At 41.1% G+C, this 26,516-nt stretch overlaps 1 protein-coding gene across 1 annotated transcript; it reads right to left on the bottom strand.

Annotated features, from left to right (window-relative positions):
- Positions 1 to 12,047: 12,047 nt before the first annotated feature.
- Positions 12,048 to 25,918, bottom strand: tns4.S (tensin 4 S homeolog). The gene is made up of 13 exons (XM_018237957.2): positions 25,792 to 25,918; positions 24,027 to 24,579; positions 21,337 to 21,727; positions 20,742 to 21,151; positions 19,978 to 20,064; positions 19,767 to 19,880; positions 18,353 to 18,445; positions 18,188 to 18,265; positions 17,512 to 17,583; positions 16,423 to 16,591; positions 16,264 to 16,332; positions 14,878 to 14,904; positions 12,048 to 13,273 (listed from the first exon to the last, which is right to left on the bottom strand). Exons 2-13 carry the CDS (start codon positions 24,529 to 24,531, stop codon positions 13,132 to 13,134), a joined length of 2,157 nt encoding a protein of 718 aa, XP_018093446.1. The 5' UTR covers positions 24,532 to 24,579; positions 25,792 to 25,918; the 3' UTR covers positions 12,048 to 13,131.
- Positions 25,919 to 26,516: the final 598 nt, after the last annotated feature.

Raw genomic sequence — 26,516 nt, 5'->3', positions numbered from 1 at the left:
AATGAGAATTCTATATACAGTATATACATGCAGTATATTGTGAGCCAATCCTTAAGCTCAGGTAAGTGCAACACAGAGCAGGGGCTGGGCATCAGCAGAGAAGAAAATGGGGAGCTATTGGGGCATCTTTGAGGGGCGAAGCTCTTCACTTAAGGACTGTGGTTGTCTAGGGTTGGCACAGAATCCAGCAACATGAGTAGCATTTCTACCCTACTTCTTTTGGAAGGTTTAGTTCTCCTTTAAAGCAAGAACAAACGTTGCTGTATACGTCATATAATGTCTGGAGTCTTTAATTAGCTCTGCAATGATCACATCCCCTCGTATCTTTGAAACTGTTTTCTCCATGAATCAGATACACGCACTTTGTTCTCCCTTGTCAGAGCCTTTTCAATTGCCCTCATAAAAACTCCTTAACACAAAACATGCACAAACAATAAAGGCGGACGCCTCCAGACGAGTATTTTCTGCAAATAATAATAAGATAATTTAAAAACAGACAGGAGCGGTTTCCATAGTAGTATACAGTGCTGGTGTCAACAAAGTCTCCTACATTATTGCAATTATTATTCACGTAGTCTTTCTGCAGCCTTTCATACATTAATCTCTGTTCCAGTGGAGCTTACAATCTAATCTGGTACACTGTGGTCAGTTTTATCTGCAGCTAATTAACCTGCCTTCATGTTTTTGGGGGATACGTACGCAGGCTTAGATTTAACTGCTGCTGGTTGATGCTGCTATGGTTGGCTTGCTACAACTCCAAGATCCTTTGTATTTCACAAAATCAGTTTCCACTGCAAATATGGAACTTCAAAGGCCTTCTTCATTTTTGCTCCTATTGTAGAGTAGTTATGAGCAAATTTGTGGTGTTTTGATTCCTCGAAAAACATGAAAATTCAGGGAAAAATGTGCTGAAATGCAACCGGAAGGAGAAATGATTGTGGTTAAGGTATTTTAACTCTGCAATAGTGGATACATTAATCTAAATTGATAGAGAAGCTCCTTTCCATACAACTTTTCTGTATACTGTATATTAGGGATGTAGCGAACTGTTCACCCGCGAACTAGTTTGCGCGAACTTCGACCGTTCGCGTCCGCCGAATGTTCGCGAACGTTTGGGAACGTTCGCATTTTGAGTTCGCGTTCGATCGTTCGACCATTCGAATTCCTTCGACCGCTAAAAATCGAACGATTTCCATTCGTTCGAACGATTGTAACATTCGATCGAATGAAAAGCATTCGATCGAATGGCTTCGATCGTTCGATTCGAATGAAAATCCTTCCATCGAACGATTAAAATCCTTCGATCGTTCGAATCGAACGATTTTAGCGGGTGTTCGAAGTTCGCGAACTGTTCACGAACGTTCGCATTTTTTGCCGGTGTTCGCGAACGGCGTTCGCGAACACCAAATCGGCAGTTCGCGAACACCAAATCGGCAGTTCGCTACATCCCTACTGTATATTACCGGCAACTGGGAATAATCTTCCAACCAACATTTAAGTGTAAATATTCGGACGTGATTATATTGGAGTATAATTTTGTCGATCTATCCCATGTTGGAGTAAGAAGAATCAGGGGTGTAACTATAGAGGAAGCAGATCCTGCGGCTGCAGGGGGCCTAGGAGGTATAGGGGGCCCAGGAGGTATAGGGGGCCCCATGAGGCTCAAATCCATATATAATTTCAATAGATTTTGGTAAAACAGGACAACCTCTGGATATGTTTGGGGCCCTAAAATTATTTTGCTGTGGGGCCCAGTAACATCTAGTTACGCCACTGAGAAGAATGCCTTTATAGATTGAGCATCAAGAACTTCTGAATGATATATGTATGTTTCTTTTTTTATCCGGCTGGAATATAGTCTGCCTACTATTTTTGGGTGCTGGTCGATTTCTTCCCTCTGGAAATGACTTACTGTACTTGCTTTATGCTCAGTTATTTGTTTCGGTGTAAATAGCAGAATGAGCTTAGTGACTGAACCCAGTGAAACCCGTTGCTGTTTTTTCACCTTATCAGAAAGCTTTCTATTTATTTATCTATTTTTAAACCCACATTATTGTGCAAACTTGAGCTAACACAGCAAACCATTATTTGCCTTCCAGTTTAACCCTCTCAGTGCTGCAGATCTTGCTGAGTTTGTGCTGCTGCTGGGATATTTTTCAAGCTGGGGAGTGTCATATCACCAGTGATGGACCTGTAATGACCTGTAAAGGACTGGACCAACACTATTATTACTGAAGTGCTTATCTATTGATATTTTTCCAGTGTGTAAGTGCGTACAGAAAGTTTGCCTACGCTAGGGTGTGTATATGGACATGTAATCCACATCCCCTGCAAATTCTTCCTGCATGACTCTATTTTTTTATCTTTTCAAACCATCTCCAAGCCAAGACGTCCCTTAAAGAAGTTATACACCTTTAAGCTATCGAATTTCACCAATATGTCATTGAATGCAATGAGGTCCAAGATTGGGCTATGGGCAATCTTTGCACTATTTCAAAAGTTGGGGTGGTCAGATCAGAAAAATGGTTTTCTGCAAAGTGATCTATGGACATCTTTGAGAGGCTTGGCTAATAGGTCAAACATGATGCACAGCACCCTAAAAGAAAGTAACCCAAAGTATGGTCACTGGCATGAGTGAATTGAGATATATTACCAGTACCAGTTTTAGAAATGTTTTTTATTCTTATCCATTATAGTAATCATGAAATGTCATTTTTATGTACTTTAGTTCAGAAGTGCCCTTATTATGCATTCAGTACAGAGGCTGTTTTCATTGGCTGACACATACATTGACTGTACATCGATACAACACCCCCACCCGTAAAATAACATTCTCTGAGGACACAGACGGGCGCAGCAGAACAAGTGGTTCTATAAGCATTACTCATCCGCTTATTGATCTACCTGTCCTCTTGTGACCATCAACTGTTAGGGGAGGCAGCTTAGTGCAGATTTGAAGATAACTGGTCCCGGCACTATTGCTCAGATGTAATCCTCAGAGCACTTTAAGATGCAAGCTTACTTATAAACATCACCCATGGCTATTAATAAATACATTGCACTATGCTTAATAATCAATAGAAGAATTGAGAATGAGTATTGAAGAAGGTGCAGCTGAAAAAGCTGCTCATTTCGATCTTATGATCCAACACAATCTGTTACTACATATGGTGACCAATGGTGAACAAAGATAAAAGGTTTATTGGTCAATGCTTCGGTGCCGTTATGGGCCTTCTTTGAGGGGGGCTCAGTTCTCCCAGGTCTAGTCAAATTCTAATCTTTGTAAGTTCCACAAACCTTCCATAAAAACTTCCAGGACTTGCCATGAAACTGTCCACAGACGCAGAACTGGACTGTGAAATGTTGGACTACTCATAAAATTACTACTTTGATAAATGAAAGCTTCCATTGAGTCTATCTATTTTATATTTTACCCCTTTGGGGGAAATTTGGACCTTTTATGACATTAGGGTGAGGGGACAAAATCCAAATGTGCATTGATGGAGTTGTAGTTAGGCTGATGTGGTATTGTGTTAGCCTATAATCATACCAGGAATATATAGGGGAAATGATACCTGGTATCTGTAGATTACAAAAGGCCAACTTTCGGGCACTGGTTGGGTTTCTTCTTCAGTGAAGAACGATGCTTAAGGGTAAGGTCACAGTTTCGGGGAGATTTAGTTGCCTGGCGACTAATCGCTTTTTCTTTGTGGCGACTAATCTCCCCAGACTGCTTCCTCCTCTCTTCTGCCTGCTAGTCACCCCAAAGCAGAGGCGATTAGTCGATGGGCGACTTAATCTCCCCGAATCTCCCAGTGTGACCTTGCTCTAAAGAAAAGACCTAAGAGACCTAAGTCTTGGAGGCTCGCAATACCAACACAAGGTATCATTTACTCTTACTGATTTCCCATAAACCAGCACGTTGATGAAAATTGATCGTTGATTGATTGATCATTGAGCCTCAATTAGAAAGTATACAGAACATGAATAGCTCAAAGGAGAACATCACACAGGTACATAAAGTAGACACTGAAAGAAGAGAACACCGCTCTTGGTTTTGCCGTTGTTGTTTCCTTTTTAGACAGAAATGAAAGTTTTTCTATTATTCAGCAGTCAGCTTTGTTGCGCAAGGGGTTTGAGTTAGAGGAACATTTCAACTTTACTTTTTGAGCATTTACATAATTTTCTTGTCTCCTTTCCTTTTCGCCTGTTTCTTTTCAGCACTGCTGGTGCCAGATGAAGTGGGCCGTGCGAGTGATTAGCTTGCAGATGGAGTTAGCACAGGGGTACCTGCTCGCAGTTAATCTTATCCCTGTGCACAAGGAGCTGACGGCAAATGCTTTATTAATGTTGAACAGCATGAAACAGAATCTAGGGATTCTTGCATGTTTTATTAAAATAGACCCTTTTGGAATAAATAAATAAATATGGTGAGAGTGAGAGCCAAGGACACAAGGGCAGGAAATAACCTTACAGTTTGCCAATATTTCAAAATCTGCTGTGTATGTAGGCTCAGATATTTAGCAAAGGCTCCGTACTAAACTAACCCCCCCTTTCCCTGCCAAACCTTATGAATCTCATTAGTTTTAATCACCGCTGGCAATGGGTTCATGTATTTTATGTGATTTTTTTTACCCAACACTTCTTAGCAACCATATTTTACTTCGGTTTATAACACCGCATGACAGATGTTGCATAAAAAGTTATGAAAAGATACACAGTTTGCATACACTTATGCAGAAACCTATAAGGCCCACATATCAATGGGCAAAATGGGGGTGAAATTCTGTATTTCTTTGCCAACAGTGGACTTAGTCAAGGCTGGTATTGCTAATTTACTGGCAATGTACTATAGAGTCCTACAGCGGGTTTGGTACCTACAGGTACCCACAGTGTCGGACTGGCCCACCGGGATACCAGGAAAACTCACGGTGGGCCCAGGTGTCAGTGGGCCTCTTGCTTCTAAACATTTGGCCTATTTCATGGTCATTCCCTATTTGTATGAGAACAAAGAGGCTTAATAGATTGAATAATACATTATAGTATGTAAAGAAAAGAGACTAGGCGAGGTTGAGTGAGGAGAGGAAGAATTATAGCACTGAGAGTGGGCCCCTGGTCTAAGGTTTTTGGGTGGGTCCCTGGTGTCCCAGCCCGACTCTGGGTACCCACAAGTTATCCACAAAAAAAACGGGTACCCTGCGGGTAGTGTGTATAGTTGCCGGTTGCAGGTCTCATCTATATTTATCTTATGTTATATTACATATATTATCTATATTTTACTCCTTTTAAAATCTTTTTTTTCTGTCCCCACCCACTTCTGATGATGTTACTTCCTGTTTAATGGTGGTCAGCGGATTGTGGATCAGGTTGCGCATAAGGCAGTTGTGGGTTGGGTAGCGGATCAGACGAGTAAATATGCGGGTTGTGGCCCAGGTTGCGGGGGGAGACGTATTAGATACAATTGCTGTGTATTTTGCAATTTGCTTGTGTCAATGGGGAAGCAAATTGCACAGCCTCAAAAATAGCATCAGCGTGATATTCATTAGGGGCCAAAGAGTTGTGTGCTTAAAAGCAACATGCAAAGAAACCCATCTCAAGGCAGTCTTTGAACCTGTACTTTGCAGGGGGTTCTTTGGCACAAGGCACAAGAGATCCTATATCAATGAATGGGAATTGTGTCACATTCAAAGCTCCACCTGCATCTGATTCACTTGGCACAAGTCTGGTTTGCCTATAGATACAACCCACTGGGGGAATCCTGGAGCTACAGCAGGGCCAGGGTTTTGCCAGGGTAGTGCCAGGGTTTCCCAACATTGGTAGGTGCAGCTGCCCGCCTTTCATCAAGAGAAGCCATTTGTACTCATTGGCAACCATGTGGAAGTACAGGAGTGTTTATAGATGCAGGTGCACTCATGAATTGTGCCAATATGAGCTCTCCATTGAGGCTTCAGCATGTGGAGGACCGCACACTGGGGTGAGGGGCCCAGGGGTGTGTGGGGGCCCCTGAGGTGGCAACCCTGGTGGGCCCTGGAAAAAACATACTGAGGATAGCTGCTAGGTTAGAAGAAGCCCTTACGCTAACTACAACTTCTTGGCACTTTTCTCTGCTTGTACCACAACTGTCAGACATTGTCACTGACCTTGAACAATGCTTTGAACAACAATAGTTGTTAAGTTGTTGAACAAAGCATTCTTAGCTAGGAGAAAAACATGGATCCCTGCTAATGTGGAAAATCCTGCACTGATTTCCATTTCTGTGGTGCTACAGGAGTCCTGTGAATCCAGTCTATGGGGGAGCAGGTACACTCTCATTTTGCTTTACCCTGTTGCACACCAGCCTTTAATAAATAATTCAAATCATTTTTAGGGTCACACTATAACTTGGTGTTAGGGTTGCCACCTGGACTGTAAAAATGATGCTTGATGCCAATGTTATTAATAGGAAAAAACTGCAAGAATATGGGAAGGCCGGTATTTTTTTCCAGAAAAGGTGGCAGCCCTGCTTGGTGTGCCACAGTCCCAGGGTCAGGACAGACTGGGCTGTGAAACACCTCTCCCTGGGAATTTCTCTGATCCTCAATCAAATCCACAGATAGGGTTTATAGGTTTATTTGCAGGTCACTATATACTTAAATAACTTGCATACATACAGCCCAGACTGGAAGTGTGTGGGTTCTGGGGCTGATGTAAGATGCCATAGACAGACACAATTGACTGGGCTGGTAGGGGCTTTGGGCCTTTGTGTACTTGGAACGCCAGGGCCTATTTTGATTCTCAGTCCAGACTTGACTGGATCAACTTCACATAATATTACAGACAGTTTGGTGTCTGAGCTGCTGGGGGGTCCCCACTTATGTGGCAGTTTGTTCAGAGCCCTGACTGGCAGTGAGTGGGTTCAGGCAAATGGCAGAGGGGCTGCTGTAAGATCTCACAGACAATCACTATTTAGTGGGCTGGTGGGGCCTCTGTGTACTTGGAATGTCAGGGCCTATTTTGACTCCCAGTCCAGTCCTGTTTCACTCTTTAACTAACTTTACTATATATACAGCCTGCCAGCCAGGAGCAACTTTAAATAATATTACAGACAGTTTGGTGTCTGAGCTGCTGGGGGGACCCCACTTATGTGGCAGTTTGTTCAGAGCCCTGAGAAGGACTCCCTTTGGCTTTCCGTGCCCTGAGAAGAGCACGCTTTGTTCTTCAGAGCCCTGACAAGGACCCCCTTTCCTTCTGCACCCTAAACAGAGTGCGCTTTTCTGCCACTGGGGTTCCTTTCCACACACACAGTAATATGGGGGAGCTTGCAGCACCTCACTTTCTCTTCAGGCCCTGACTGGCAGTGAGTGGGTTCAGGCAAATGGCAGAGGGGCTGCTGTAAGATGTCACAGACAATCACTATTTAGTGGGCTGGTGGGGCCTCTGTGTACTTGGAAAGCCAGGGCCTATTTTGACTCCCAGTCCAGACTTGACTGGAGCAGCCAGGAGCAACGTCACATATTATTATATATAGTTTGGTCACTGAGAGGCTGGGGGGTCCCACTTATGTGGCAGTTTGTTCAGAGCCCTGACAAGGACTCCCTTTGGCTTTCCGTGCCCTGAGAAGAGCACGCTTTGTTCTTCAGAGCCCTGACAAGGACCCCCTTTCCTTCCGCACCCTAAACAGAGTGCGCTTTTCTGCCACTGGGGTTCCCCACTGACTTTCTCCACACAGTGACTTATACAGCTCCTTTCTCTCACTCTCCCATAACTTCCTGTGCAGCACTTCCTGTCACTTTCCCTCCTTCTCTCTCACAGAACTTCCTGTGCAGCACTTCCTGTCAATCTCCCTCCTTCTTTCTCACAGAACTTCCTAAAAAACAAATGCTCTGTAAGGCTACACACTAATTGTTATTGCTACATTTTATTACTTATCTTTTTAGTCAGGCCTCTCATATTCATATTCAGCCCTATTTATATTCCAGTCTCTTATTCAAATCAATGCATGGTTGCTAGGGGAATTAGGACCCTAGCAACCGGATACCTGCTGAAATCTTTCATCTTTCTATTGAGGCCTCTCCTATTCATATTCCAGTCTCTTATTCAAATCAGTGCATGGTTGCTAGGGGAATTTGGACCCTAGCAACCAGATGGCTGAAATTGCAAACTGGAGAGCTGCTGAATAAAAAGCTAAATAAGTCAAAAACCACAAATAATAAAAAATGAAAACCAATTGCAAATTGTCTCAGACTATCCCTCTCTACAACATACTAACAGTTCATTTCAAGGTGAACAACTCACTTCAATATTATAACCATTACTGGTTAGGCAAGGTACAAAGGTGGGCCCTGGACCCCCCCAGTCCAATGCTGAGTCCAACTCATGGTTCCTGTTATGGCTGACTAGTGACGGGTAAATCCGTTTCGCTTCGCTGAATACTTCACGAAATGGCGAAAAAATCTGCAAAACTGGCAAAATTCGAGAAACACATTGAAGTCAACAGGCATCAAAATAATTTTCATGCACGTAAATTTTGACGAGAGCGAAGATTTTTCGACTATTTTGTCCGTATGCACTAAAGTCAATGGGCGTCTGAATCATTGTTTTTTTTTTTTTGTGGCACCATTTTTTTGAGCATTATTATTCGCTCTTTACAAAATGCTGATCCGTGTCTGTGGAACAAGGAATCAGCGATAGTTTGCTGTTAATTAATAAAAGCAGTGTTGGACTGGCAGCCATGTGTAACGAGACGTTTTCTTGTTCAGCCGGGGGAAATGAATGTTTTGCAGCAGACTTGTCCTTTGCTTCAAGCCCTGCCACATTCCTCCATGTCTGTAGAATTCATCCCCGTCTGGAAACCTGTCGACTGCCCCCAATACAGACAGAGAGTGACCTGAGGACAGTGACATGTATAATCCATTTAAAGGGTCCATCCCGCTGACAATGAAACGGAGCCAATGACATGAAGGAATAGAAGCCAATGAGACCTCTACATGGGGGTCCCGTCACAGCTGACAGATAAATCCCAATGATATTGTTTAAAAAAAAAGGAAAGCCTTTTGTTTGATTTCGTTGCCTTGTGCGACGTGAAATGCGTCAGCTGAGAAATCTATTTCTGCTTGGGATTGTATTGACAAGTCTATTTCCATGGATTTGCCCTGGGGCCCCTATTTAGCAGCATAATGATCTGATGACCGTGACGTCTTTGAAGGGTTAAATAGCCGGTGTCACGTAAGCTGGCACATTGGCTTCAATGAACGTGGCACAATGCGTGTCTTGTGTTACAGCCATCGGATCTCTCCCATCCTCCCTCTCTCAGACCAATGTCTGTATCGACTTTACCAATGTTTCCTATATATTATCCGGAACCCTGTTATCCAGAAAGCTCTGAATTATGGAAAAGCTGCCTCCCATAGACTCTATTTTAATCGAATAATTCATATCTTTGATCATGATTTGCTTTTTCTCTGTAATAATAATAAAAACAGTACCTTATACTTGATCCCAACTCAAATATTATTAATTCTTACTGGAAGCAACAGAATCCTATTGGCTTTATTTCATGTTTAAATTATGTTTTTTTTTTTTTAGTAAACATACGGTAGATGGAGATCAAAATTACAGAAAGATCCAATTTCCAGAAACCCTTAGGTTCTGAGCATTCTGGATAACAGGTCCTATACCTGTATAGACTTATATCATGCTGACAGACATGAGCTGTGCTGCTGTTAAAGGGATACTGTCATTTTTTTCAAAATGAATCAGTTAATAGTGCTGCTCCAGCAGAATTCTGCACTGAAATCCATTTCTCAAAAGAGCAAACAGATTTTTTTATATTCAATTTTGAAATCTGACATGGGGCTAGACATATTGTCAATTTCCCAGCTGCCCCAAGTCATGTGACTTGTGCTCTGATAAACTTCAATCACTCTTTACTGCTGTACTGCAAGTTGAAGCGATATCACCCCCTCCCTTTTCCCCTCCAGCAGCCAAACAAAAGAACAATGGGAAGTTAACCAGATAGCAGCTCCCTAACACAAGATAACAGCTGCCTGGTAGATTTAAGAACAACACTAAATAGTAAAATCCAGGTCCCACTGAGACACATTCAATTACATTGAGAAGGAAAAACAGCAGCCTGCCAGAAAGCATTTCTCTCCTAAAGTGCAGGCACAAGTCACATGACCAGGGGCAGCTGGGAAATTGACAAAATGTCTAGCCCCATGTCAGATTTCAAAATTGAATATAAAAAAATCAGTTTGCTCTTTTGAGAAATGGATTTCAGTGCAGAATTCAGCTGGAGCAGCACTATTAACTGATTCATTTTGAAAAAAAATGTTTTTCCCATGACAGTATCCCTTTAAACTACAACTCCCAGCAGTCTCTTCCAGAAATCAGGATGTTCTGGTACAGCTGGACAACATATTGCTAGCAGTCATTAAGGACTTACATTATGCACACTGTGGTTATTTAATGTATATATATATATATATATATATATATATATATATAGTGAATAAAAGTCATGCACTGCTCAGCTGCACGTGTGGAATCCTATTCTCATCCTCCGTAGGCAGTAATGCATGAGTTAAATCCCATGTACCATCGGCTGTTGATATTCCATAAGAAGCCATTGTGTTTATGGGTTCCAGATGGCCCAAGATTTATAGGGCGAAATGTATTTTTCTGTAGATCATTTCACATTACCCTGCACGAACCCAGAGCGAGAGAGAGAGGTAGGAGGGGGACAGCCCAAGCATTGTAACCTATTATGTGCCATTTCCAGGGAATGGGTATTCAAAACCAGCTTTATTGTAGGCATTAAATCAGTCATATTGTCTCTTTGAGTTACAACAGTGGAGTTTTGAGTCTCCCATTCATCTCTCACAAAGCAGCAGTTCTGCCACACTTTATGGCTGAGAGTGTCACTATCTTGATAACAAATCTGTCTCTGACCACAGTGGTTTGAGTTCCCATGTGAAAACTACTGTGTATATTGACATGTGAGCTCTTTTACAGGTTTCGTTTGCAGAATGACTAAAGATGGCCATCGACGCACAGATAATATCGCAAAAAACTAATTTTCGGTGCATGGTGAGAAAAGAGCCGACCGATATCCGCAGAAGACTTGGCTCATCGATCGGGCTGGACGGAAAATTTCTATCGGACGCCTTTGAAGGCAATTGAAAATCAGCCATTGTTAGTGCTAAATCGTCAGCTACAGGTAGAATTCTATTGTTTCTACCTGTGTATTCAGCTCTATACGTGTGTATTAAAACCAACGATCTTTCTTGGAAACATCTTTTCCAAGAAAGATTGTAATTGTCATGTCTATGGCCACCTTAAGGCCAGACAGTCAGGTGCTTTGTGCTGTACAATCTATTAAGGCAGATGGAGCAGAGAGCTCTGCTGGCCTATATAACAGTCTGTAGGGTGCATATTGGTGGGGCATATTGGTGGGGCATATTGGTGGGGCAGTTCTGTGGGGAGACACAGCTGGTGTCAGGGGCAAAACGACAATATAGGGAGCAGGTGCCTCATTAAGGCAGTGAAGACCTTTCAGCTGTCATTAGACTACAACTGCCAAATAGTCATGAGATACTGGCAATTCTAGTTCTAAAACATCTGGCGGAGCAGGGAACTGCCTGCTTCAAGGGTCCCACTGAACTCTCAGCTTGACGTTATTAAAATGTCTTTGGGGAATGGGAACCTGCAGTGACTTGTTCTGCCACTGGGTGGTGCAACAGCATTTTGAGTGGTGTCACGGTAATGCAAATGGAGGAATGCAATCAAAGTCATTAACAGGAAAAATATGAGTAAGATGAACAAATATTTACGTGGACAAATTTAATATAACCTTTGTTTACACACAAAAGTACTTAGTGACCCGTTTGTCAGTGGCTAGGCCACCACCTTTAAGAAGGTCATAATCAATAAGCAACGCGCAATTAAAATGTATATAGTATAAATGTGGTGTGCTGGTTTTGCTGATGGTGCCAATATACAGATCACAAACCAGCATTTCCCGTTAAAATGTTACCGACTCTTCAAAAAAAAAACGTGTCCTTTTCATATTTTATATATAAAAAAGCATTTATTGGAAACAATGTTCTTGTGCGTTACAAAAAGAAATGTATAAATAGAACAAATCGGTAATATCAAGCCTGTAATAATGACCCACTAGGGAGAGGAATGTGGATTATAATATACACAGTATTATATATATATATATTATAATATACAGTATTTAGCAGCTGGATGCAAGAAGTCCCATCGGCCATAATGCAGCTCACCTCTTCACACTGGACATTTTAACTAGAGAAACTGATTTAATCACTATGTCTCTGCTCTCCTTTATTTAAAATATAACAAATAGTCATTAGGAAGGGAGAAACAAAAATACAATGAAAATCAAGATACATATGTGAATCAGGAACACCTGCCATTGCCTCTGACAAAGACTCAACCAATCGGCAGGTGGCTTTTACTGCTCTGTTGCAGGGAACATAATGAAACCAACCATCTGATTGGTTACGGGTCTTGTGCCAGGGTAGCCCTTATTTCCGGGTGCTAGGAGAATTCTATATTACACCATAACTTCCTATCTTTTCAACATACTCTGTCTTTCACTGCTGGCTAATGCTTCTATATTGTCTTCTCTTCTGAGAGTCTTTGACTGTTTTTTTCCCTTGTCTGACTCCGTTAGGCTGGAATAGACATGGATATCATTTCCATTTTTGGACACAAGTATGTGCAAAATCAGGGCAGCCCAAGAAGCTGTCATCCACTGGAACACTTATAAATTATCAGTGCCAAAATATGATTTGCAATAACACAAGTTGGACTTTTCCTCAAGACCCTACTGAACTTTCCATATTTTAACTAATCCTAGGCCAGTGCTCTGTGTAACCAGTGGGAAATTCTTCCACCCAAGACTACTCAGCTAATTAGTGCAGATTCAATTAGTCAGCCATGAGCAGATATCTACCAATAGCTGATGAAGAAAACAGACCAGTCCCAAATGGAGTATCATATAGGGAGATTCAGATCTACTGCTGTGAATACAGTAGGACATGATCAGATGGAAGCAGACTTCTCCAGTAGCTATCAGCATCAGCTGACAATATCTAAAAGATATTAAAGATTCCCATGGGCCCATTACACCTTTTCTTGCTGCTGGATTAGGTGCGTCAAGAAGCTTATTAGAGGCGAGGCCGGCTGAATAGCATCATACTCGGCAAAAACGTGGCACACGTTGTCTGCGGCATCTGTCGGGTTCTTTGCCACAAAGCCAAATATTCTAGAAACAAAAATATAAAACAAAAATATAAATATCAGCTATATAAGTAATAGAAGTTTGGATCATATTTTAAATGTATTTAGTAAGTAACCTGTACTTTCACTAGCCTGGACTATGGTTTAATATGTGGGTGCTGAGATGTCACCATACTGCACCCCTAGACTGTCACATGAATAAAGGGAAATTACAGTATCAACACAGCTCGCAGTCACGGAATTGCTGTGATATTTTTCTATCCAGAACTAGCAGGGCGTTACATGCAAGCGCAGAAAACACAGAAGACATCCAATGTCTGGATGTTTGAGGTTCTCTCCTCCGAGAAGCCAAAATTATCTCAGAATTTGCTTTATTGCACATTCCACATGATGTTCTTTCATTTTCTCTCCATAACCCAGCAAGTGTCTGTCTTGTGTCCCACCCAGATATACAGAGCTTCCTCCCCTGTTATGGGACACAGATGTCCATTGTAAGGTCTTCAGCATTTGTAGGTGCACTGCTGCCTGATATAATATTAGGGTTGTCATCGTAGTATTGGCGCAACGCTATGTTTAATAGGCTGGCATAATACTGGCCCAAGGCAGAACAGCTTATGGCTTGAGCATCTCAATAGCAATAACTGATATCCACTGAATACACATAAAAAGTTTTTTAGTCCTTTCAAATGGAGTTAAAGGACAAGCGAAGAGTAGATCATGGGGGGGGTGCTAATTTGTTAGGCACCTAACAGTGATTTTAATCACTAACTCAAGACCCCAGCCATTGCTCCTCTTTGCTGAAAAATGCACCCGGACACTATTCTATTGTGGTGCTGCCATCTTGTTTCTTGCCTATTATTATTATTAACATGTATTTATATAGCGCCAACATATTGCGTAGCACTGAGACTCTTTGTGGTGCACATGTGAAGTAGAGTGAGATTAGAACAAGATGGTGGTGCAATGCTCAATAGAATAGTATCAATGTTTAGCCCAGGGTCTTGGGTCAATGTTTATAACAACTGAGGGATGAATTAAAAGCTGGTACTCCCACTGATTACCGCATTCCTCACCCTTTAAGAGGTGACTATTGGAGCGATGATGGTGTTTGTATATATCTGTCATTTAATTGATACATATTTTAGACAGTATTTTTTCGGCATAAACATTTTACACAGCTTTAGGTCCCTAGACGCTGATGGGGATTCAGCATTGGTGTTGCTGGTGCTTCACCCCCTCTGTCCAACGGAGGCCTGGATTTTTTTCCCAAGTAAGCCCCTTGCTATGAACCCAGTAGATCAACAAGCACTTATTAAAATATTGGTATAACATTAACATTTTCACATAATATGTTAATACATGATGAGTTGGCTGGAACATTCATTTTTTTTGGAAAAAAAAAGGTTTCCCTTGCTTCCCTTATTTCCTGTTATGCAACAGTCAGTGAAGTCCTGAGCTTCTAGACAAGAGGAAGAGAATTGGGCCAAGGAAAGCTGAAATGCTGCTTGTATTTACATTACTTTCCAGTTCTCCACCCTGGCATAGCTACTGCCATCTGAATTTTATGTGCAAGCAAAATAAAAATAGGGCCAACTCATGCACGTGTAAGATTACGTTTTGGTGCCTTACCTTGAAGATCTGCACTGTTTCTGCCACCTGCAATACAATAAGGCAAACGTAAGCATTGTACAAAGAACTCTCTCGGCAGAGAAAAGAATAACCAACACCAGATTAACTGTGTTTGTGGCCCTAGAAATCCAGAAACAGCAAAAGTGACTATGCAGAATGACCTGAAAATAATAATAAACATTTACTATTTCTCCCAGACAGAATCATTGTACCAATGGAGGTTCTATAGACCCACTCAGTTAGCTTTATGAAGAAGGGAGAGCCACACCTCAATTCTGCTTGGAACTGTTCCAATCATATTCTCATCTACCTTTACATGTTCAGTTACTCACAGTTTGTTCACAGTCTTACCCTCAGGCTACATATCATAATTTAATAGGGTGTGACTCTGATCCCCACCCCAGCCATGTCTCAACAAGTCAACCCAGGATTGTGTTATTCTTTAAACTTAACATCAAACTGAACATATTGCTTGTTACTGTGAGGCACCCTTCCACTACTTTGCACACCTAGCCTCCGTTACCAGATCACCATTCAAAGGACAAAGATTGCAGATTCATTAAAATGCAGCCCTGCAACATGTATTTATTAGAGATGTCCTTGCATATCCAAGGGATCTTTTTAAGCCATATGCTTGGTAAGCATCTTTATCTCGACATCCAATGTCAATGAAAGGCCAACTACTGGTATTAAAAGTAATACGTTAGGGGCTCATCTAATTCTACACGAGGAAGAAATACTGGCAAACTGGCTTCTTTCATCTCTTCACTAAGGGGCCCATTTACTTAGCTCGAGTGAAGGAATAGAATAAAAAAAACTTTGAATTTCGAATGTTTTTTTGGCTACTTCGACCATCGAATGGGCTACTTCGACCTTCGTTCGACTATTCGACCGTTCGATAGTACTGTCTCTTCAAAAAAAAAACTTCGACCCCCTAGTTCGCAACCTAAAACCTACCGAAGTCAATGTTAGCCTATGGGGAAGGTCCCTATAGGCTTTGCAATCTTTTTTTGGTTGAAGAAAAATCATTCGGTCGATGGATTAAAATCCTCCGAATCGAAGGATTCGAAGGATTTAATCATTTAAATTTAAGACGAATTGCGGTAAATCCTTCGACTTTGATATTCGAAGTCGAAGGATTTCAATTTGCCAGTCGAAATTCGAGGTTTGATTAACCCTCGATATTCGACCATAAGTAAATTTGCCCCTGGATGTACTGCAGAGTACATACACATAGGTTTTGCACATTTAGCACTTCCCTACACGTTTATTTACATTGAGTAAGTTAAGTGCCACAAATATAAAAATCCCAAAATTACACAGTAAGGATAACAATATCTAACATGAGACCTTGCCCATCTACCCAACTAGTTAGGAATGACTTACTTTCTGAGCTCAGGGTCCAAACTGCAGAAAGTGATTGTTGACAGCGGGTAGTGTCGGCGGAAAAAAACTCTAAAAGAATTGAAGATAATAACATGATCAGTCCTGGGAGGAACAAACTAACTGAATGAAGGCAAAATACTTTGATAGGTTACTCCATACTTGCGCTGTACATCCGTCAGGGTGACTCCCTGATCAGTGGCTTTAAAATGTACGATGGTTGGTGTGGACTGGGTGGACGTCTCAAAGGTGGTGGATACAGCTTTTTGGACGGCGCTGGACCCAGTCAGAGTCTCGGTGCTAACAGAGTTTAAATAAAGGACGTTGCATGCTGGGGAAAGAGAACAGTGAATCAGCAGAGGTCATTGAAATATGAATTGGTTTCAGAAGGAGAAATATGCTTGTATTGGCAGAATTGGTCCTATGGTTGAACCAGAAAATGTAGGGAGTTCAACAAGGTTGCAAACATAAACCATTGCTAAATCAGCCATTCAATTACAGTTCCAAGAATATTCAGTATATTAAAGAAGTGTGCACCCTAAATCTTTCTCTAGTTGATCTCTACGATGGTGTTAATTAGATGAGGAGCCTCTAGTAGACCAAATAATGCAGCCAAACATCGTCGGAAACCACTGCATTAAAAATAAATATCCTTGAGTAGGGATTCTACATGAAAACGTCTAAAAAAGCAGCTCTTAAGTGGCAACTCTGATGAAAGAAATGTATGTATAGATTATAACACAAAAGGGGGGTTGTGGGAGCACTCCTAAGGCTAAGTAAAAATGTATTAAAGTACAATGGAAGTGCTACTGACTTGGCCAAAATAATCAGTGCACATTCCCTGGGCCCCTGTCTAAGTAATTCAGTATAAATGCAAGTGCATGTGTTCACAAAGACAGGGGTTTCTAGTTATGATGATAAAGTTGATAAGCCACCATACCACGTCAAGGTAAACCCCACTCGGTGGTCCCTAACTTGTTCATGCACTTGCATATATACTGAATTACTTAGACAGGGGCCCAGGGAATGTGCACTGATTAATTTGGTCAAGTCAGTAGCACTTCCATTGTGCTCTGATACATTTTTACTCCCACAACCGCCTTTTATATGTATATATTATCCCTGGTCCCTTGAGAAGTTTAAAATCTAGGTTCTTCTGTTTTACTACAATCCTGCATTTATTTGGGACTCTTGTATAATGTTTTGTGTCTCCCCAAATTTAGAGAGCACCACCTTGGGTCTTAAACTTACATGATGATGTCTTCAGGTTGGACAAAGTAGGCACCTGGGGAGACTCTGGACTGCTGTCTCCTTCAGACTGATCTAAATAAAAACATGAGTTTCAATAATCATACTTAAAATAGAAGAAAAACATTTTATTGGTTCAGCCATGCTTGTTCACTGATTCATCAGGGCCTATTTCCATTAGAAATGTAGACATTGTCCTTTACCAGATATTAGTTTATTAATAGGTATAGGATCCCTTATCCGGAAACCCGATATACAGAAAGCTCCGAATTACGGAATGGTTGTCTCCCATAGACTCCATTTTATCCATATAATCCAAATTTTTAAAAATTATTTCCTTTTTCTCTGTAATAATAATAAAACAGTCGCTTGTACTTGATCCCAGCTAAGATAAAATTAATCCTTATTGGAAGCAAAACCAGCTTATTGGGTTTATTTAATGATTAAATGAATTTCTAGTAGACTTAAGGCACTTATCCGGAAAACCTCAGGTCCCAAGCATTCTGGATAACAGGTCCCATACCTGTACTAGTATTCATTTACAGAACTTTTAGGCTGAGATAAAGGTTGTACATAGCACTGCTCACATACAATATATTTTGCCAAGTATCCTGCTTCAATTTGTATTTCTTTGCTAGATGAACTGCTCCCTTTTATATGTTCATTTCTGAGAACTAACCTTTGTCTGCAATAACCAGTTTGCAGGGTAAAGATAAAGGAGTGATAGTGTGCTGATAAACCAAAGCAGAGAGACTTCCTAAAAATAGTTAAAAAAAAAGAAGTTCATTACATTCAAGCAATTCTAATTTGACTTAGAACGGGAAACTGAATAATAGATACTCACCAAAATGGGGTTCCTCACAAGCCCCCTTCAAGTGAACGCCTTTGGCAGATGACTCTATCAGGAAATGTCTTACAAGGTCATTTGTTCCCTTTCCTGCAGACAGAAGACAGGCAGTTTCAAACCACTAACTTTGGACCAGAAGAACCAGGAGAAGAGAAATATCTACTGTTAAAGCATATGGTGCGTTGGACATTTAGATTTGTCCCCTCGTTCTAGATGTTATCCAAGGGGATAAATATTATATAAGGCAAAGAAAAGCCATCATATCGTTGATTAGTAGTTGGCTTTGAGTCTTTGATCTAAAGCTAGTGTAATGCATGGATGATGGATGCCATTGCATCTCACCTATGATTATGACCTGTTCAAAAATGAGCCGTTTTGGGTCATGGTTTCTATTCATCCAAAAAGATACTGATGCTTGAAATATGGAGGGTTGGAGGATTGAATTTGTTTTCAGGGACAATTACCAGTGCCAAATTGAAGCCATTGCATTTTGACTGACTAAATAACTTATAAAGCCAATGACACAATCATGAATAAATACAAAAAAATGTGTTGGTCTGGAAAGAACCATTAGAACAATAATTAGTCTGAACTGGTTAGTGTGGGATAGAATGGTTAGAATGTGCACTATGGTACGCTGAAATGTGCTTCTGATGATTTTTTATATTGTTTTTAAACTGATTTTTTTTTTGTAGATTATTAATAGGAAAAATGTTTTTGAAAATTTGAATGAAGAACTCCACCTAAAACCAGCTGAGATTCTATAGAAGTCAATGAGAGGTGTCAATCTAGCTGTGTTATTATCAGTAAAGCAAATGTTATGAATTTCATTCATATCCACAGTGGCCTGCATTTGATTTCTTTTTTTCTTGTACATCAGTTCCCGAACAGGTTGGCCATTTCACAAGCCCTTTCCAAAGAAATGGGATCAGAACCCTTGTAGTCTTTCCACGAACAGACCAATCCTGGAACCACATCAAGCCAACACCGCTTAGTGTTTACACAGAGATCGGGAACAAAAGTCCTCTGAACTGGAACCAGAAGGTCCACTGAACTGGAACCAAACTTTTGTAGAATTGTGAAGGAGTAACACCTTGGTGAGACAACCTTTAATCCTGCATATTGTGAGTCACACAGTGAGTCAGTCACTAAGAGACTGCTGTCGGTGTAAAAGGGTTATCATACCACATTCCCCTTCACTGTTTCACTGACTAACAAATTGCTAATTTGAAAGGGCCCACTTCAAGCAGCAGCTTCTTTGTCTAGAGCAAAATTCCTGGCAGCTTTCAGAAGCAGTTTTCACTTTGCACATATACGGGACCATAGAAAAGCAAATTTTATTCTTTCTGTATGGGACTTAAAAGTGGTTAATGTCAGACACGTGATTTCTCTGTGCCACACACAATCTTACCTGTTTTGGCTGGCATCCCAGGGACCTTCATGGCCATTCCAAAGGATCCCCGGTAGGAAGTACTGTCTCTGATAATAAAAGCTCCTGGTTCCTTGTCTTTCAAGAACTCGATGGCTGAGAATGAACCAAAGACGACATAATAACTTCAGAGCCATGAGCGAACCACATTTAACTATAAATTCATGAACAAAGATAATCTAAAGCAACTTACCTTGCTCCCGAGTAATGTTGGGCTTGAACCAATGCTTAGAAGTGTCCATTACAAATTTCATGCCAGGCTGTGTGTCTTTCATAGAATCTATTAAACACAAAATATATTATTACAATGATTATAATAACAATAATAAATATTATTATTATGATTATGATATAGCAGTTTTTTTGGGGGAGGATACATTTCCTTGTTTTGCGTCACTGTTTCTTAATGGTTTTCTTGTATGGTCCACCAACCTAAATCTTTTTCTGCTGCAAACAACACATACTGAATTAGCCTTCTCTTATAAATCCAATGCATTAGCCAATGATTTGGAATGTCCCTTTGCTAAAGAGTCTTGATAAAAGGCCCTGTGAGGTCTGAAACGTTGCCTTTTGTCTACTTGAATTTGAGCCAATAAACTTCACAAGTCTAAACGGATTGACTTAGGTAGGGTAGGGTATTTTACTGCTGAGCACCTAATTCTAAAATGAAGTATACAGAGGTAGAGCACTTCAATATTGTGTGGAACAAATTATCCTTTGCTAAAGAGTATGACTATGTTGTCTGTGACAGGAAAATAATGTAAGAAGTAAATGTAAGACTGGACCTCCTAGGGTCCACCAGAGAACCTGATATCCAAGCCATACTAAGAAACATAAAACATACTGTAAAATGTGGTAAATTGTATTGGTTTAAAATAACTCTGTGGTAAAAATACGAGAGTTGATGGGTATTGTCTTTCAGCGGGGCCTGGGCTGGCACTGGGTAGGGTGACTTACTATATGTGCAGTTAGTAATGGAGGACTCAGAGCAGGTCTTGTTTGGTCTGTTGGAACTGGAAGAACTTCTATGCTGGAGCATCCTAGAGGATTTTTTTAAACTGTCTTCACTCTCCAAGCACCCATTTACCAAAAGTATTGGTATATCCATACTGGAACTGGTAACAGATGGAGGGCAGCTGTTGGTGTTGCCTTTTGTAGTAAACATCTTCTGGTTAGGGACTTTGGGCAGACATGGGTTAGAGTTGAAGATCTCAGTATTGTGGTCAAAGTGATGTGCAGGTGTTGTAGGGGACATTAAGCCAGGACTCATTATATTGGAAAATGACCCCACAGATCCACAAGGACTTTCTAATGTTCTTCCATGGAAGCTTGGCCCATCAAAATCATCTTGAGGAAGAGAATGAGTGCTGTGGATTTCAACAGAGAGTATGTTAATTTTCCCATCATCACACTAATGACACATAATAACACTAGTGTTTGCTACATGGACAATTGTGAAGTGAACCACTAATTTCATGTGTCTTTTCAATGAGGTATTTGGGTTTTCCTAAACAGTCAACCTACAGAATAGACATGGATTGCCTTGACTCACCTCCCTAAGACGTAGCTGGTGTCAGATCCAGGACTGTTGGATATCATCGAGATTTCACTATTGCGGAAAAGTGGCCTTGGGTGCTGCATGGTCTCTGACCCCAGAGATGAGGACATAATGGTGTCATGTTGATTGGACCTCTGGTATACAATAGGAATGCTCTGTGTTGCCTGCTGGCAGTATCCAGTTGATGGGCGCCTCTGAAGTGTCTGAGGACCCCTGACACATGGACGGGATTCAGAGACAATAGGACTGCAGTTAGGGGTACAGCTGTCCATAGTAGTTCCTCGAGATATTAATAGGCCCTCATGTTTTGTAATGGGACTTGATGTCTGGTGAATGTTCTCCTGACACACGGCTCTTTTCACATTCACCGCAACACATTTTATCTCTGAAATGAAAAATGAAAACATAGACATTTGTTGACATTTCACAGCTCTTTCATGGTAATTTCTTTAGCCCAGTATATTCTATGAAAGCCAAACATTTTTTTCATAGAACCCTGACAGACAAATCCAGCATTCATCCATCTGAACAGTGGTTTTCCCTTCAGATTCAGGAGTTCCTTGAGAGATTTTTTTCCCCTTCCTGTTTTAACGTTGGCTGCAGGGCTTATATTCTTCTCAACACGTCTGCCTCGGCTTGGTTAACAAGCGCTTCGTGACAATCCCTCATCAGCAGAATAGGTGTTGAATGATGTCATCTACAGCTAAGTAAAGCCTGTGTCGAGCCTCTATGTAGAGGAGTGCTGGCGCCTGCATCATGGTGCCAAAGTCTACAGTGTGCAGAGCTTATTTTTAAACAGAGACCCTGTGCATTCTAAAGCAAGTAATGCATTAAGACAGGCAGTCTGCCCCCAATTTATAAGTGTGATCTCTTCCTTCAGCACCAATTGAAATAATGAGAAGAACTGGGGCAAATTCACTAAGCGCCGAAGCGCCGAACACTAGCGTCAATTCGTTAGCGTTGGGCATTTTCGTTACTTCGCAAATCCACTAACGAACGCTGGCGTAGATTCGCTAGTGTTACTTCGCACCCTTACGTCTGGCGAATTTTCGCTACGGACGTAACTACGCTACCTTTTACGCTAGACTTCCTTCGCCACCTCAGACCAGGCGAAGCGCAATAGAGTAGATAGGGATTGCTTCAAAAAAAGTTCAATTTTTTTCTAAGTCCCAAAAAACGCTGGCGTGTTTTCTATGTTATGGGTGATAGGCTGAAAAAGATCGAAAATTTTTTTGGGGCTCCCCTCCTTCCCCCCTACATTTCCTAACTCATGGCAACTTAACTATACAGTGGGCACATGTGTAGGGCAAAAAAAATTTTTTATTTGATGTTTTGAAGGTTTCCCAGGCATTTGTAGTGATTCTATGTATTCCTCCATTGAAATTTGAATTTGGCGCCGTATGCAAATTAACCTTCGCTAGCGTAACTTCGCTTCACTTAGCGAATCAACGATAGCGCAACTTCGCAATCTTACGCTACCCCTGTGCACAACTTCGGATTTTAGTGAATTTGCGGAGCGCTGGCGAAAATACGCCTGGCGAAGTGTGGCGAAGGGCGGCGAAGTTGCGCCTGGCGCAACTACGAATCTTAGTGAATTTGCCCCTCTGACTTTGAAAGCATTGAAAGGGTATATGTAAAGCTAATTATTACCAAAAGCTTCCCTTTAGAATCAAGTCATTTTTCCATAGGATCACAATGTTTAATTGTTAATTGTTTGTCCCATATTAATTGTAGGTTATACATTTTTATTTGTTTCCAATCAAATTTACTTTTATGCTTTTTCTATTATTGTTTAGTAAAAGATGAGCATATCCAGGACTGCCCTGCCTCTATCTTTAGCTGGAATGGCAGAGAAGGGTAATTATGGGGCAAATTCAATAAGATTCGTAGTTGCGCCAGCGTCCGCTTCGCCGCACTTCGCCAGGCGTATGTAACCCTGAAAAAAATATTGAATGTCTTCTGGAGGAATTTTTGCTGTAATTACACATAGGAATGAATGTTGATAGAACACATGCAGAGATAGAGCCTTGGTATACCTCTGGTTACAACTCTATGTTATTTCTTCATATTTTTGACCTTTCATCTTATCTGACAGATACACGCAACCTCTTATTTTACTTGCCATTTCCAGTAGATCTCTGAATCTAGCACTTTCTGCTCTTACAATAGTTATACTTTTACTATGATAATATCGTTTTCATCACTTTATTGTATTCCCCACATACTGAGAGAAGTCAACTAACCCCCCTAGCTCACTCCTTCCCCCTAAAGTATATAACCCTGAACCCAACTAACACCCACAACCGACTAATTCCCCTTTATAATCCTGAAGTTTTCTGGTTTTACTAGAAACTTGCAGTAATCAATGTTATTGTCTTACTGGGCTGGGCTAGTCTGTTCAGAACAATTGACCTTGCCAGACATTGAAGTGCAGAATGATTATCATACACGTCTATAAAATCTGCTACTTTATTATACCACGTGTGAATGGTATAAACTGAATGAGCCACAAGAAATATAATATGAGGCTTGGAGGTCCAGCTACATGTAACAATATATAGGTAAACCATTATGGCCAGAAGAAAAATACTTGGATCGGCCATAATGAATTTTGATCGATATGCTAATGAAAGTCTATAAAAATAAATGGAGTTGTAGAAATTCATATTAAACCTTTTTCTTACCTGGAGAACTTTGTTTCTTGGTTGCTTCTGGTTGCTTCTTGGAGGCTACATTAGTAGAATTTTTTCTCATCTGGTCGTTCTTGACAGGCAGGGGTTGGAATGTTGGATCCAACTGTAAAATCAGCTGATTCAGATGTTCTATGGATATGTCCAAAGATGGAGACATAGGGTCTTCTCCATTGTAAACTTCAGGTTCAGGTCCACTCCTCTGCTGACTTTTGTGGTCACTTTGGGGGCTAAAATTCATATTCCCCAAAACTGTGGGAATGGAATTGGAAGGCAGGTTCCTTTCTCCACTATAGAGCCCTGGGTGAGACAAAATGTGACCATTGTATTGTAATGGCACCTGTCCACCATATCTGTCTGTGCTGAAGTAAGAGCATGTATTGGTCACGCTGATGGCTCTTGGGTGCCCACCTTGCCTGAACACTCCACCATCGTCCTTGGATGCCATGCAGACTGTTTGACCCACCCGCAATACATGGTTGGGTATCACTTGGGACATGTTGCTAAGGGTGAGTTGAGCTTATCCTTCAACTGGCCTAGAAGGATCCTAAAAATGAGCAAGTCATAAAAATCAGATAAGTAGGACCTCAAAGCAATATGTTTAGTATTGATAAACGGATAATATATAAATGCTACAATACATGAGTAATGGTGTGAAACTGACAGATGTTGTACATTACAGCTCTCAGCTATCTGAACATCTTAAAGCTGCTATGGAATGCTGGGACTTGTAACTCTCAACTGTTGCAGAAGCAAGAGTTTCAACCTCAGGGCTACATATTATTTTCCAATCCACAGGCGTATAGCTGGAGCTGAAGTGTAAACACCTGCACCTTCTAAACTAAAGACTAAAGATGCTGAGAGTTTTAGTTTCCTCAGTTCCCCCGGTCACAAACTGAATATCTCTGGAACATAGGGTCAGGCTTGGTGGAGGGATTAAAGAGAAGTTACAATATTTTCATATACATTTCCCAGGTCAACCAGTGAGGACAAGACGCCAATGGAAGAACAGTGCAAAGTTGTTCTTCTCGTATGGCGGTTATGATAAAGTGACAAAACAGCAGCTCTATATTTTTAGGTATGGGTCTAATCAGTACTAGGGTTGGTTTATTTATTGACAGCTTTTGGTGCAGCTCAGATGGGGTCTCTTGTTCTTGGTGGGACTCCCATGATGATGTTAGGTGCATGATCAGTTTATGGACTAAGCACATCAAACACTAGCACACCTAGAAGGTACATTGGAGGAAACTTAATATAGAAGTTACTGTATATTAGTATTTATTTATTTCTTATCTTTCTATAAGAAATAAATATATATATATATATCTTATATACTGTATATTTCTGGTACCCATGCTATCTTCAGGCTAGATGGCATGGGTACCAGCTCTGTTGGATGCTCTGAGCAGCAGTACCCAAACACTCTCTGCCTGTCTGTCCCACAATTCCTTAGTTGGATGTTATCCATGTGGAATGTCCAAAGACACACTGTTACAGCTCATTTACTAACCCTGGGCAAAATTTGAACATGGGCAGTAACCGATGGCAACCAATTAAGGATAAGCTGCAGGTAAAAGAAGTCAAGGGGAAATTGGTTGCTGAGATTTACTGCCCTGTTGCATTTTGCCCTATTTGTAAGTACTAATAACATTGATAGGGTTAGATTATCTGGTTAGAGATAAAAAGGTTCAGGCATTTTGGAAACTAGTAGAAAACACAATTTGGCATGCAGTAGTAAATGTAGGCAGAGAATACATACCTTTCTCCTTCACTGAGCTCTCTCTAGGTTGAATATATGACACTGAAGTCAAACAGGGCCAGTATATAACGAGTTACACCCACACTTTAACTCATATCATGCCAGGTCCCTGTCAGCTTGGCAGGAATGAACCACAGTCTTCCTTAGTCCACAGCTGGTTGGGCGATGAGGAGTTAAAAGGAGCGGCTGGGGGCAAGAACAGACAGGCAGTGCCCTCCCCTCTGTGAATACAGGTGTGTGTGGCCAAACCCTTCTTCTTTGGATTAGAAGCCTGACGTCAGGTGGACCCAGGCTACAAAGTAGTTGCATGACACACAGTCACAACATGGCAACAACACACTACTATCAGCACACAGCACCATTAAACACAGTAGGAATAATAATAATAACCATAATGAGATCATTCTCTAAATATAATATCTATACTTCTCCCTAGGAGTCACTACATAGAGATAAAAGGGCTCACATGTCTGCAAGAGAGAATAAAAGAGATAATAAAAGGTACTTGCATTAAAATGTGTCCTTTACACCTCCGTACAGTTGCGCCCCTTACAATTGCTTATTCCTTTGAGCTTCTCATCCAAATTGGGGACTATGGCAGATAGGAACCTTCTCAATAACAGGGGTCTGTGAAGCCTCTTTTACCCTAAATACTTCCACTAACTGGGGATTCTTGAGGCCAAACAGGTGCAGGGTAGTTGGCAACAGGTGGGGAAGGTGTGAGT

This window comes from Xenopus laevis, chromosome 9_10S, assembly GCF_017654675.1.
Source record: "Xenopus laevis strain J_2021 chromosome 9_10S, Xenopus_laevis_v10.1, whole genome shotgun sequence".
In the NCBI taxonomy this organism is placed as follows: Eukaryota; Metazoa; Chordata; class Amphibia; order Anura; family Pipidae; genus Xenopus; species Xenopus laevis.
Note: the sequence above shows the minus strand (reverse complement) of the source record. Positions and strands in the feature narration are given on the sequence as shown.

Bases quoted from the DNA above. Each gene is read 5' to 3' on its own strand.
- tns4.S (XM_018237957.2), bottom strand. From the start codon at position 24,531: ATGTCCCAAGTGATACCCAACCATGTATTGCGGGTGGGTCAAACAGTC. The intron at 20,065-20,741 runs GTAAGTCACCCT...TGTGTTTAATAG, and splicing joins CATTACTAACTGCACATATA to ATTCTATGAAAGACACACAG. The intron at 18,266-18,352 runs GTGAGTATCTAT...AACTATTTTTAG, and splicing joins TTGTGAGGAACCCCATTTTG to GAAGTCTCTCTGCTTTGGTT.